Source organism: Cystoisospora suis, assembly GCF_002600585.1.
Source record: "Cystoisospora suis strain Wien I chromosome Unknown contig_927, whole genome shotgun sequence".
NCBI classification, from domain to species: domain Eukaryota; phylum Apicomplexa; class Conoidasida; order Eucoccidiorida; family Sarcocystidae; genus Cystoisospora; species Cystoisospora suis.
In genome coordinates, this window is record NW_027153728.1 from 714 (window position 1) to 13792 (window position 13079).

The following is a 13079-nucleotide window of genomic DNA, read 5'->3' on the forward strand; positions in this document are numbered from 1 at the left end:
TAAAGATAGATAGATAGACTAAACATAGATAGAAAGATTGAAGATAGAAAGGTAGATAGACTAAGGATGGACCAAAGATAGATATGTGTACTTGTAGTATCAGTGATTCATGTGGAGTGAGTGGTGTGGCTGTCCTTGTCTACAGAGATCCTATGAAGACGATAAAGCTCACTGCATGCATCAGAATGAGAAACGTACGTACAAATCCCTGTAAGCGTGGATAGATATATATCAGTCCCGATCCGAGTCATATGGTCCTTAGCGAGAGAGAAGAGAGGATGTCTACAGAGGAGAGAGAAGAACGAGAAGAAGAGTCAAAAGCATCAAGGTGTAAGTCGTTGACGCCTCTCTATTGGGGAAAAGAGAAGAAAAGAGAGAAGACATTTCTATAGAAAGAAAGGCGAAAAAGAAGAAGAAAACAAGATGAAGGATCGAGAACCGTTTCACAAGGAGACATAGAAGAAGAAAAGAGAAAAAAGAAGAGACAAGAAGAAGAAGACGACGACGAGAGATGAACGACTGACGTCGGGGATATCGTAGTGAGTCCATAGCTCTATGCCTCGTTGAGCTACACGCAATACACTTGAATGAAAACATAGCACTTCATCTTGCTTTTCTTTCTCTTTCTCCTTCTCCTTCTGTCTCTTTAGCTCTTCCTTCTTTTCTTTCTCCGTCTTCTTCTTCTTCTGATGGGTTTCTTCTTTTCTCTCTTCACTTGCTGTGGAATCGTTCTCTTCTTCTTGTTGTTGTTCTTTCTCTTCTTCTCTCTCTTTTTTCGGAGAGAAAGACGTCCGAAAGATTTCGTTAGCTCTCGCCAGCTGAAGATCCGGAGGAAGTGAGAAAGCTGTACATACACCTGAACCTAAGGCTTCAAGCGAGGCGCAGTCCTTCGCAGGTCGCTTCCCTAGAGAGCGATAATAGTAGTAAGTCTTCCTACCATGACATGTAGATGAAGAAGAAGAGGGACATGCTGGAGAAGACGAAGGAGAAGAAGACGGTAGAGAAGAAGAAGCTGCAGAAGATGAAGAAGAAGATGGTAGAGAAGAGCAAGAAGAAGTTGCAGAAGATGAAAGAGAGGGAGAAGATGAAAGAGAAGAAGAAGAAGAGTTGGGTATTCTGGAGAGCCGTTCCTGTTGCTTGATACAGTCTACCATAGTGGAGATATCCATCATAGCATAGGTAAAGTTCTTCTCGACGAAATTCAAGCAGAACTGATCTGCGACATGTACAGATATCCTTTTTGATCTTCGCTTTCTCTTTATCTTCTTTTGCTCTCTTTTTTCTTCTCCTTCTTCCTCTTGGTCCTCTCTTTTCTCTATCCTATCTCCTGTCTGCGAAGTGATCCTATCTTGACTTTCCTTCTCTCTCTTTTCTTCTTCTTCTTCCTCTTCCTCCTCCTCCTCAGTCATTTTCTCTATAAGAGCGTTTGCCTTTAGCGAGTGCAAAGCACCTCCTAACTCTTTATCCACGTAAGGGCCTAGGAGACACGGCCTTCGAGAAGAACCGGAAGGAGAAGAAGAAGAAGAAGAGAAATAGAACTTCTCCCAGAAAGAAGAAGAAGAGAGAAAAGAAGATGGGCATGGAGAGAAGGAAGAAGAGGAAGAAGGAATGATAGGGAGGGGTTGGATGTGAAATGTCTCAATTAAGCGGTTACTCTGACATAATAGACAGACTTCTCCTGTTCCTCTCTCTCTTTCTTCTTGTCCTTCTTTTCCCTTCTTTCCTTGACCTTCTTTATCTCTGTCTCCGGATCTCGTATCTTCTCTCTCTTCTCTTTTATCTTCTTCTTCTCCTCCTTGTCTTTCTCTTCCTTCTTCGTCAGACACTACATCTTCTTTCCCTCCTTCTCCGCTATGCATGGCTTGAGCGTTCCCCTCTTCCTCTTCGTCTATTTTTTCTTCTCTCTTCTCCATTTTGACGAAAGAAAGATCTCTTTCTCTTTCTCTTGGTCTGTACGAAAACCGCAGGAGAGTCTCGATGAAGGAGAGAAAGCGAGAGAAGACTGGCTTCGATTGCCGTAGGATCAATGAGGTAGGATAGACAGAAGGGGGAATGAATGAGAAAGAAAAAAGAGAGAGAAAGAGAGAGATAAAGCAAAGAGAAGACAGAAAGAAAGAGTTTGTATGGAGAGATGAGAGAGACCTCCTAATAGATCGAGTGGACAAAAGAGAAGCCGTGTGTTCTTCTCCTCCTACGCGTGACTTTCCTCTCTCTTTCTTAGCTTTCTTCTCTCAGGTGTCTGTACACTCGACAACTAGCAGGCATACCTGTATACATGTACATAGCAGCGATGTCTATCCCGATATAGATGTCTCTCTGACAGGTAGCTCTATAGCTACCTGTGTATATATATATATATATACGCACATCTGTGTAGGAGAAAGAGAAGGAGAAAAGAGATGGAGAGAGGAAGATCAGAGGCGTGACTGAAGGAATGTGAGAAGTGTTGTCTCGACAAGAAAAAAGACATCCTGTCTCTACCAATTCTTCTTCTTCTTCTCTTCTCTCGGTAAGCAAGAAGATGAAGCTCGCCGATGAGAGAGAGCGGGAACGATAAGGGAGAGGAGATCGAGCTTTTCTTTCTTGAATCGACAGTGGAGCCTTCTTTTCTTCTTCTCTTTCTCTTCTCTCCCTCTCTACTCTACGCCTGGGATTGCATGCATCAGCATCGATTCATGTAGGCGAGACAAAACGGCAAGAGCGAAGAAAAGATTTCCCCAACATAGGCAGTAAGAAAGCATATAAGCATCTGAGAAAGAGCAGAAGAGGAACCCTAACACATAAACGTCGGATCTGGACTGACCAGAGAAACAGGTTTCTTTCTGCTTTCCTATTCACATCGAAACTCCCATGGTTGCATGCACAAGGCAGTGCATGCATGCATTCGGGCCAAGTATTGCCTGTGGCAGCTCCAATGAGTGAAGTTAGATCTCTCTGTCCTTCTTTTTGTCTCGCAAAGCTCAGTAGGCCAAACTGTTCATTTACTTTTCCTTTTTTTCTCCGTTCTTTTAATACTTGCTAGGCGAGTAGTGATGGAAGAATGGAAACGCAAGTCAAAATAGCATACAGTTCTTTCGCTCCTTCCTTGCTATTTCTTCTTTCTTACAAAGTCAGGAGAAGACTTCTCCCAACCCCACACAAATTTTCATCTTGCATGCGCATGTAATTCTTTCAATCTTTCGATGTTTCTTTCTTTCTTCTCCGTTTCTTTCTTCCTTTCTTTCTCGCTTCATCCCCGCGTCCCTCTGTTATTTATGCCTCGCCTTTAACCTCGACCGCGCTCTGCTCCAAGAAACGAGAGATTTATGGAGATCAGGAGATGGGAGAGAAGTCTCTCTCTCTCTCTTCTGATTTGGCACGTGTCAGCAGGGAAGAGAAAAGAAGCGCCCTTTCGATACTCCCCTGCGGATAGGAATATCGATTTTCTCTATGTGTAGCTGTAGAAGGACTTCTCTTTGAAACGAAATTTCCTGCTTTCCTTTCTCTTCTCTCTCTCGTTCTTTCTCTCCTTTTTTCCTTCATTCTTTCTCTTTCTTTTCTTCGTTCTATCGGGGCGAAATCCTCCCTAGCTCTCTCCATACCTCAGTAACGGTGCATCTCTTCCTGGAGAGAAGGCTTTAGGACTTTTCATACAGGTCTCTCTATTTTTCTAGATCTCTTTCTTTTCCTTTCTTCTTTTGTTTCTCTTTTAGACTGGCCCTTCATCCTTTCACATCATGACGGGAGCATGTGTTTCAGAAGACCCGAGTGATCCTCCTGAAGGTCGAAGACAGGCCAGTGGAGAAGAAGAAGAAGAAGAGAGAAAGAAGAAGAAAATGAAGATGAAGGTTAAGCAAGAGCCTATGCCGTGTGAGGGAGAAGAAGAAGGTGATAGAAAAGAGAAGAAGAAGAACGCAAAGAAGAGGAAAGTGAAGAGAGAGAAATGCGAGGAGGAAGAAGGAGAAGAGGAAGACAAGCAAGCAAAAGATAGAGATCAAGTCTCACTAGCGGGCGTTTCTTCTACTTCTGGTGAAGTGTCTCTTAAAACGACGTCTCGAGAAGAAGCGAAGCAGAAGAAGAACAACGTAGGTGGCTCGTCGGATGGATTTACCATACGAATCAAGAAAGAGAAAGAAGAAGATGACGAGGGGCCTGAGGGATCTAGATCCAGAAGAAGGCGAAAGGAGGTCCACCACGTACCAACAGGAGAGAGAGAAGAAGAGGAAAAGGAAGAGAAAGAGAATCTTGGTAGCGAAGAAGAAGAACACGACGAGGAAGAGGAAGTAGCCAAAAAGAAGAAGATGAAGAAGAAAAGGCAAGTTGCTGACGCAGAGACCTCTTCTTCTTCTTCGAGTTCTCCAACTGAATCTGTTTCTCCTTCTTCTCTCTCCTCTTCTTCTTCTTCCTCTTCTTCCTTTTCATCGGTCGAGAAAGTGATAAGAAAGAAGGGGAGTAAAGGAGGAGGAGGGATTTTAGATACATCTGTAACCTTTGAGGAGTTTTCTTCTCTCCATTTCGATCGCAGACTTACGCGTCTTCTCGTGCATGAGCTTCAGCTCAAACATCCCACCTATATACAAGTCGAGGTAATTCAATCAAGAGAGGAAGCAAGATCAAGAGAAAGAAGAGAAACAAGAAATCTCTCTTCTTTCTCTTCTTTTCTTTCATCGCACATAAACCATCTTCTTCTCTTTTTCTCAGATCGATCCTTCTCCAGACTTTTTGTGCTGCTTATCTTCGCCTCTCTTCCTCTTGCTTGTTTTCTCTTCTGGGGTGTCTTCACTGCTTTTCGAGTTGCGCGATGGGGAATACATCTGTAGTTTCCTAGAAGGGCAGGTCTTGTCGTGTTAGGATGGATGGGATCGATGCTCGCGTAGTCTTTCTTCCTTTGTTTCTTGCGAAGATCTGCAAAGTCATGTGGTGACTGCAAGACGTGCTTCGCGTCTGCTTCTAAATCTTCGGATAAGAGTTCACGTTGAGCGGTGGACCGGGAAGGAAATACTTCGAGGTGTATATACACTCGGGGGATTTTGAGGTGTACGCAGACCTGGAGGAGATGTGAGTGAGGAGGTGTACATACACCGCAAGTACTTTGAGGTGTATATACACCCGGAGTGGTACGAGGTGTACGCACACTAGAAGGAGGAAGTTTGAGGTGTAGATTCACCGAGCAGAAGGCCATCCGGGCCAAACGATTTCTTTCCTCTGATTTAGAGCATTCTTCTCTTTTCTTTCTTCTCCTCATGTGTACGCTGCTAAGACAAATACATACACATGGCGCTAAACCTCGTTGTTTCTTTTCTCTTCATTCTCTGTCTTCTTTTGCATTCCTCTCTTGTGACAAAAAGAATCTGCTTCTTCTCTTTTTCTCTTCTGTTTTCTTTCTAGGTGATTCCTCTAGCACTTCAAGGTCGAGACATTTTAGCACAGGGGAGAACGGGGTGTGGAAAGACTTTAGCTTACGTTTTACCGATGCTTCAGAGACTTCTCCTCATGTCAGAGAACGAAGTCAATCCTCTCGCGGAGATTCCTTTCCAAGCTCTTATTCTTGTCCCGAGTAAAGAGCTCTGCTTTCAGGTATGGATGTCTCCTCACTTCAACATGACTCATCATGTACATAGTGTACATACACTCCATAGCAGCAGTATAGAGCTGTCCTATATGTGAAGACTGCAATCACGTTTTCTCTCTACATATATATAGGGAGTGTCTCTCTCAACGTCGCGCTATCGTCCTCTCTCTCTTTCTTTCTCTTGTATCCCTTGCTTTATTCATGTGCATCTACTACGGCCGAAAGGAGTCTAGCTTGTTAAATGCAAATGCATGCAGCTCCGCTACCGATGAGTGCGCCGACTGATCATCTTCATGTATCCTTCCTATTCTCTCTAGCCGTACATACATACCTGCACATGTATACATGTATACATATACATATATATATGTATATGTGGATATATCTGTACACGGACGGAGTTCCGTCCCCCCTGTACAGAGGAAAGCGTTGAGCGACATTTAGGAGACCTTGCTATGCTATTGTTTCTCTGTGTACGTATGTATGTCTATATACATATATATGGATGTATCTGTATACACGCACATGTACAGACGCATATTTATTTTCTGGGGGTGTCTCTATGTTTCTGTCCTGGCGCGCATGCTATCCTTGGTACCTATCTCCACCTGTTTTGAGTTACCCTCCTTCTCTCTCATACATGCTGTGTATAAACGAAGTGTATATACACCTCAAGGGCGCACTCACGTGTAACCCTCGTTTCTCGTTTTCCATATAATTTCCCTTTTTCGTGCACTCTCCCTCTTTAGTCTCTTTCTTCTTCGGGCCTCCTTCACTTCCGAATCACGAGAAGCGAAAGAACGTCCCATCTGTATTTCTTGTTCTCTCTCTTTCTCTTTCTAGGTTTACTCCGTCTGTTTGTCTCTCATGAAGTATCTTCCTGCATCCATCACCCTCAATCACACCGCGATTCTATCGTCTTCTTCTCCTTCTTCTCTCCCTTTTCTTCCTCCTTCGATTCTTATCGCAACACCCGCGGGAGCGGAGAGTTACTTTTCTTATCTCCAGCATCTTCAGAGCACCCCAGTGAATGCTTTGCTCGCGAAACATCTCCAAATGCTGATCGTAGATGAAGCAGATCTTCTCTTGTCTTTCGGATATGAGAAAGAGATTAAGAAGATCATGAGTCGACTCCCGAGTACAACAGATAGACATGTACAGACGCTTCTTCTCTCTGCGACTCTCAATGAAGAGGTAGAACCTCAAAAGAATAAGAAAGAGAAGTGAACAAGGAAAAGGAACAACTGAAAAGTGCTCGTTTTCTTCTTCTTCACTTTTCTTTGCATATAGAGGGGTGGGGCACAGTGCATCTCGCTCTCTTAGGCTTGCGTTGGGACTGCCTTGTGTCTTCACATTCATATGGACAGACATGCATGCAAATACAGGTCAACCTCCATGTATGAAGATGTATATAGGTTTATGTATGAATATGGATGAATAGGCATGTATGTATGTATCAATGTATCTGTGTGTGTATGTATGAATGTATGTATGTAGACAGCATAGTTTACATATACACAGGCGTAGATGCCTCAGCAGTGTCTCCACACCACTCTTCGAGACATACGCTGACTCTTCCTTTCTATAGTTTGGATTCCTCTTCTCCTCGCGTCAAGCGTAGACATGAGCGTATATGAATACATACCATGCATATACACAGTACAAATATATATATATATATATGTAGGCATGTGTACATGAGTACATACGTATTCCTATCATCGACACTATTTGACTGGATTAGAGTTGTTTGCCTCTATAGTGTCTCAAGGCTGTGCATGTCTCTCCCTTCTTGCCCTTTCCTACTCATCTCTCCTCTTTCAGGTGTACATACACCCCGTTATCTCCTATTCGTCTTTCATGAAATGTCATCTCTCCCTTTTTTTCTCTCTCCTTCATTTCTTTCTTCGCCCATTCTGCTCTTGACTCGAAGCAGATGAGATATATACCCTACGTGACAGGAAATCTCGCGAGCTGTTTCTTCCTCTCATACCTGTCTCGTCTTTTCCTCTTCTTTTCTTCTTACTCTTTCTGTCTGTAGACACCTCTGTTAGATCGCCATCGTGTGTTCTTCTTCTCGCGTCTCCCATGTGTATACATATGTCTATGTGCCTATATATGTGTGTATGTCCAGGTGTCGGAGCTTCAAGAGCTTCTTTTACATCGGTCGATTCTCATACAAGTCGATGCTTCTTCTTCCTCCTCGGGAACGCCTGGAGCAGGATATGAAGGAGAGACATCTAGTCTTTTAGCAGAGTATTATCTTTCTCTTCCTAAGCCCACCGATAAATGGCTTGTTCTCTACGCTCTACTAAAGCTCGATCTTCTCCCAAGGAAATGCCTTATCTTTGCTTCAGGAATCTCCAGGTAAAAGAAGAGGGAGAACAAGAAGATTTCGAAATAGAATAGAGTGAGGAGAATCTCTCAGAGATGAAGAAGAGAAAGAGAAAGAAGAGGAGAAAGGTGTTTCTTCTTTTCCTTGTCCCTCTTTTTCTTCTTCTTCTTATTCTCTCTGTTCATCTCTGTTCTAAAAGATCTGATAGAGCGGAGACATTGTCTTTTCTTACAGATCTATGTGCTGCTCCTTACATTCTAAAAGGCCGTGCGTCTCTCCTTGTCAAGTAGATAGAATGAAAGAGACAAAGAAACGCGCTTATCTCTCTCTCTCTCTCTCTTGTTCACAGGAAGGGCTTCTCTACACATAGGGAGAAAGTAGCGTTCATCTTCCTATGGAAATAGATGAATGACCCCTAGCACGCCGGCCGACTGCTTTCTTTACATTTTCTTCTGTCTCTTTTTGCATGCATTCATGTAAAGGTTCTTTTCTTTATCTCTTCCTCTTCTTTCTCTCTCTTTTTTCGTTCTTTTTTCCTTCTATTCTCAGGTCTGAAGAGGAAGAATAAGGAGTAGAGACCTTCTTATACTTCTTCTCAGATCTTCTATAGACACATCCGTGTTCTCTTGCCTGTCTCGCTTTCCCGTGATAGCTTCGTTCTCTCTTTCTTTCTATCTTCTTTCATGAATGTATCTCTTCTTCCTCTTTCTTCGTTTCTGTTTCTGCAGTGCGTATGGTGTGCGAATCTTTCTGGAGAGGTTTGGTCTTGGCTGCGCAGTTCTGAGCCCGACCCTCTCTATCGAATCACGTCAAAATCTCATCCACGTAAGAAGAGAAAAAGAGTGAGAAAGAAAGAAAGAAAAGAGATAAAGATAGAAGACATGGAGGGAGATAACGAAGAGAAAAGGAGAGGAGAGACCTTGTTCTTGTGTATCTTCCTCCCTCTGTTGCAGAAGGGGGGGGGTCTTCTTCCTTGCCTCTCTTCAAGTCTTTCCATTCTTTCTATTTCTCTTTCTTCTCAAACCTGCTGTGAAGCTTCAGTCATTCTTTCTTTCCTTCTTTAGCCCAGAGATAGATAGATAGATAGATAGATAAAGAGATAGATAGATAGATAAAGAGATAGATAGATAGATAGATAGAAAGATGAAGAGATAGATAGATAGATAGCAGGTGTGTAGGTTTGTTTGGTCTTGTTGGTGTGTGTGTGTGTGTAAGGGCTATAATAGAGGTCTCTTTGAGATTTTAGTCACAACAGATGGAGCCTGGGAAGAAGAAGAAGAAAAGGAAGAAGAAGAAGATGGCGAGACAGAAGAGGAAGAAGAAGAAGACAACTTGATGGATGAGGACGAAGAAGAGGAGGAAGACGATAGCGAGGAAGAAAATTCGATTGACGAAGAAGAAGAAGAGGGAGATGTGAAGGCCGCTGTGGAGGCAGTTAAGAGGGAAGCCTCGCCCACGTCGAAGGATGAAGAAGAAGAAGGGAAAGGACGAGGAAAAGAAGGAGGAAGCGGAAAGAAGAAGAAGAAAAAACTTCTTGAAAAGCCAGTAAGTTAGGGTTTTTCTTCTTCATGTTCTTCTTCTGCTTTGGTCTCTTTTGCCCTTTCTGTCGGCTCTTCTAGAATTATCTTTGTGTTTGTCTTCTTTCCTTCTTTCTTCACTCTTTCTTTCTCTTTCTCTTTCTCTCTCTCTCTTCTTTTCCTTTAACAGGCGTCGTGCATCCTCTCTACACTTCTCTTTCTCGCTATCTTCTTTCCTTCCTCTTTCACGTGTTTTCGTCTACTTGTTGTCCTCCTTGTCGTCTTCCTTCTCTTCTTCTAACTCCGTCTTTCTCTTCTCTCTTTTCTTCTTGTCGTGTGACGTGTTCTTTTTCTTCTTTTTCTTCTTCTTACTTTAGGACGGAGAGTTTGGCTCTCATCGAGGCTTGGATTTACAAGGCGTTGCATGTGTCCTCAATTTTGATATGCCGAGCAATGTACGATCCTACATACATAGGTAAGGAAACTCCAACCTCGCTCTCTCTTCTTTCTTTTCTTATCTCTCTCTCTCTCTCTCTTCTTTCTTTTTCTTCTTCTCGTAGCTTTCTTTCCTCTCACGGTCTTCAAGGTCAAAGAAAGAAAGAAGACATCTCTGTATTCCTCTTTTTCTTCTCGGATGAGTTTTGACTTCTCTCTTCATCTTCCATCGTCATCCTCTCTCGTTTCTTCGTTCTCCTTTTCTTCTTCTTCTGAACCGTCCGTTCATGGAGAGACAACACGTGTCTTGCCTCTTCTTCTCTTTTGCTTCTTTTTTCTTCCTCTTGTCTATCTTCCTGACGTGCTCTTCATTTTCCGCATATACAGAAGAGTTATGAGACTCCACGGACTATCGCTTGGAAAGTCTCATACCTGTCTACGTACCTCTGTTTCTGCATCAATCTAACCCTCTTCTTGGGTACCTTATTTTTCTTTATCTCTTCTTTCTCCTGGTCCTTTCTTTCTTTCTTTTCTTCTTCTCCTCCTCCTTCATCTTCGGTTTTGTCTGTCCATCCAGCCGTCTCTAGGGATAGCCTTGTCATTCTTATCGTTACGATTCTTCTCACCCAGAAGAAAAAGAAGAAGCTGCAATAGTAGTAGTAGGAGTAGTAGTTCAGTATAGAAGTAGGTATACAAATAGCTGTAGCTATAGTTGTGGTGGGGATAGAGGAGAGTAGTACTAGGTATACAAGTAGGACTAGGTGTAGCAGTAGGAGGCATGCAAGTAGTAGGAGTAGGAGTTGATACGAAGGTCTCTGTCTTCTTCTCAAAGAGAAGAGTCTTCCTCACTTTTAAGAAGACTCTCTTTCTTTCTATCCGTTTCTTTCTCTTTCTTTCCTTCCTTCCTTCGGCTTCCCAAGCAGTCACTGCCTGTAACAGGTTGAAAGGTTTCTTTCTTGCTCCTGTCTCTTCTTCTCCTCTCGTACACCACAGGAAAAAGAAAGAAAGAGAAAGAAAGAAGAGATAGAGACGAAGGTGAGAGAGAGAGAGAGAAAGAGAGAGAATGTGTGTTATTTTCTTTGTATGTTTTCTTTCTCTCAGGAATGGACGGACGGCTCGAGGAGGATCTTCTGGTGTATGCGTATGTTTGGTGAACATGTCCTCTCCAAGAGAAGCTCTTCTTCTCAGAAAACTTCTTGCTATTCGACAACCTTCACAGGCAGGGAGAGAAGGAGGAAAAGGAGATGACGGACTTCAGGGTGTGTATCATAAGAAGGAAGAAAGAGAAAGAATGAAAGAGTGGTAGAGACAGAGGGACAGAGAGAGAGAGAGAAAGGGGTAGAGAGAGGCCGAAGATAGGTAGATACCTTAACGAGAGGTTAATGACTAAAGATAGATAGACAGGTAGATTGAAGATAGATAGATAGATAGAGCGCCACAGACAGAAACAAATAGGTTCTTCACCCTATTCTCATTTATATGAATATATGTATGCATGCTAATCATTCCTTTCATATACACCTATCTATAAGTATGCTCGATATGGTGACTTCATCCTCATACACAAAGATGAAGAGCCCCAAATATATCTATATCTATATATATCTATATATATATCTATATATCTGTCTATGCATATGTCTACTGCGTTTTGGAGAGAGAGACAGAGAGATCTCGATGCGGTTTTTCCTTTGCATGTGCAGTCGTGGGGTTGTATTGAATCGGATTGATTTGCATGCGTGTATCTTTTTTATGTCTCTCTCCATACACTACCCACTCTATCTACTCCATAGACAAAGAGATGAACAAATCAGGGTCTTCTTCTTCTTTTCTTCTTCTTTCTTTTCAATCTCTCCTTATTTCTTCCTCAGAGCATTTAGAAAGACTACTCTTTCATCTCTATCTCCTTCATTCTTCTCCTTCTCTCTCCGTAATCTAGTTTCATCGTTATCTCTCCTCATCTTCTCTCTTCTTGATCTTTTCTTCTCTTTTCTCTTTCTGTCTATCTTTCTTTCTCCAGGCGCAGGAGGGGGAGGAGGCTTAAGATCTCTGGCGCTTCGCTTAACAGACGTCGAGTGTTTTCGGTATCGAGTAGAAGACGTCTGTCGAGGCATCACAAGAAAGCTTATCGCTTCCGTCGTTGCTAAAGAGCTCCAGCAAGAGGTTCTTCGATCTCGTAAAATGCAGGAATTCTTTAAAAGAAATCCTAGAGATGAAGAACTCCTCAGAGCCGCAGCCAAACAACTCAGGGTACACCCCACTTATCTATACAGCTATCTATCTCTAATCTATCTATCTGTCTATTTCTCTATCTCGAATGTATCTATCTATCTCTAATCTATCTATCTTTAATCTATCTATCTCTCTATCTTCAATCCATATAGCTATCCATCTATATATCTATCTATCCATCTATCTATCTGTGTAGCTGACTCTGCCTATCTCTATCTCTATCTATCTATGTAGCTATCTTCAATCTATCTCTATCAACATTTCTATCTGTAAATATCTATCTATCTATCTATCTGTCCTCAATCTATTTTTCTGTCTATCGCTCCACCTCTCTATCATTCTATTTAACTTTCGTCTATTTTTAGTGTATCCCTCTTCTATCTCTCTGTCGACATGCTAGATGAGATAGATACGTCTCAATAGTTTTCTTTCTTCACTCGCCTCAGGCTTTCTACGTCTTTTAGAGCAGCTTCTCTTCTTCTCAAGTCAAAAAGAACAGAGAAAGAGAGAGAGACGATAGTTAGGAAATAGCAGTAGAGAGAGAAGGGGGTTCGATTCTATTGAGAAAGAAAAGAAGATATACATGAAACCATCTCTATTCTCGACATGTATGCGCATGCATTCTCTCTATATGTCTATATATCTGTTTATATGTACCTAAGTATAAATATCGCTATATATGTATGTGTATGTATGGGAGCATAGATATGTGTATATGGATGTGTGTGTTTCTTTAATGTTTAGGAGAGGAATCAGGCAGGTCGATCTCATTTGCATGTCCTTCCTTCTTATCTCCTTGCACAAGTCCCTCAGTCACAGGTAAGAAAAGATAAACAAAACTCATCCACCTTCACGTCTCTTCCTACACATCAGGAATGTCTCAATACATACAACACCTAGAGACAAATAGAAGTCCTAGTGAACACGAAGCGCTTCTATTCGGAGGATACACTGTTAAAGATAGATTAAAGATAGATAGATAGGTAGATCGATCGATCGATAGATAGAT

At 42.3% G+C, this 13079-nt stretch overlaps 2 protein-coding genes across 2 annotated transcripts; one reads left to right on the plus strand and one right to left on the minus strand.

The window, feature by feature from the left end:
* Nucleotides 1-525: 525 nt before the first annotated feature.
* On the minus strand, nucleotides 526-2716 carry CSUI_002216 (jmjc domain-containing protein c2orf60; the record flags this gene model as incomplete). The annotated part of the gene is made up of 1 exon (XM_068062418.1): nucleotides 526-2716. A coding segment is annotated over exon 1 (1386 nt), but the record flags the coding sequence as incomplete, so codon positions are not given.
* A 307-nt stretch (nucleotides 2717-3023) lies between these two features.
* On the plus strand, nucleotides 3024-12889 carry CSUI_002217 (atp-dependent nucleolar rna; the record flags this gene model as incomplete). Its single annotated transcript, XM_068062419.1, has 10 exons — nucleotides 3024-4565; nucleotides 5368-5556; nucleotides 6395-6745; nucleotides 7686-7918; nucleotides 8615-8711; nucleotides 9102-9431; nucleotides 9781-9878; nucleotides 10940-11097; nucleotides 11859-12088; nucleotides 12815-12889. Coding segments are annotated over exons 1-10 (2610 nt in total), but the record flags the coding sequence as incomplete, so codon positions are not given.
* Nucleotides 12890-13079: the final 190 nt, after the last annotated feature.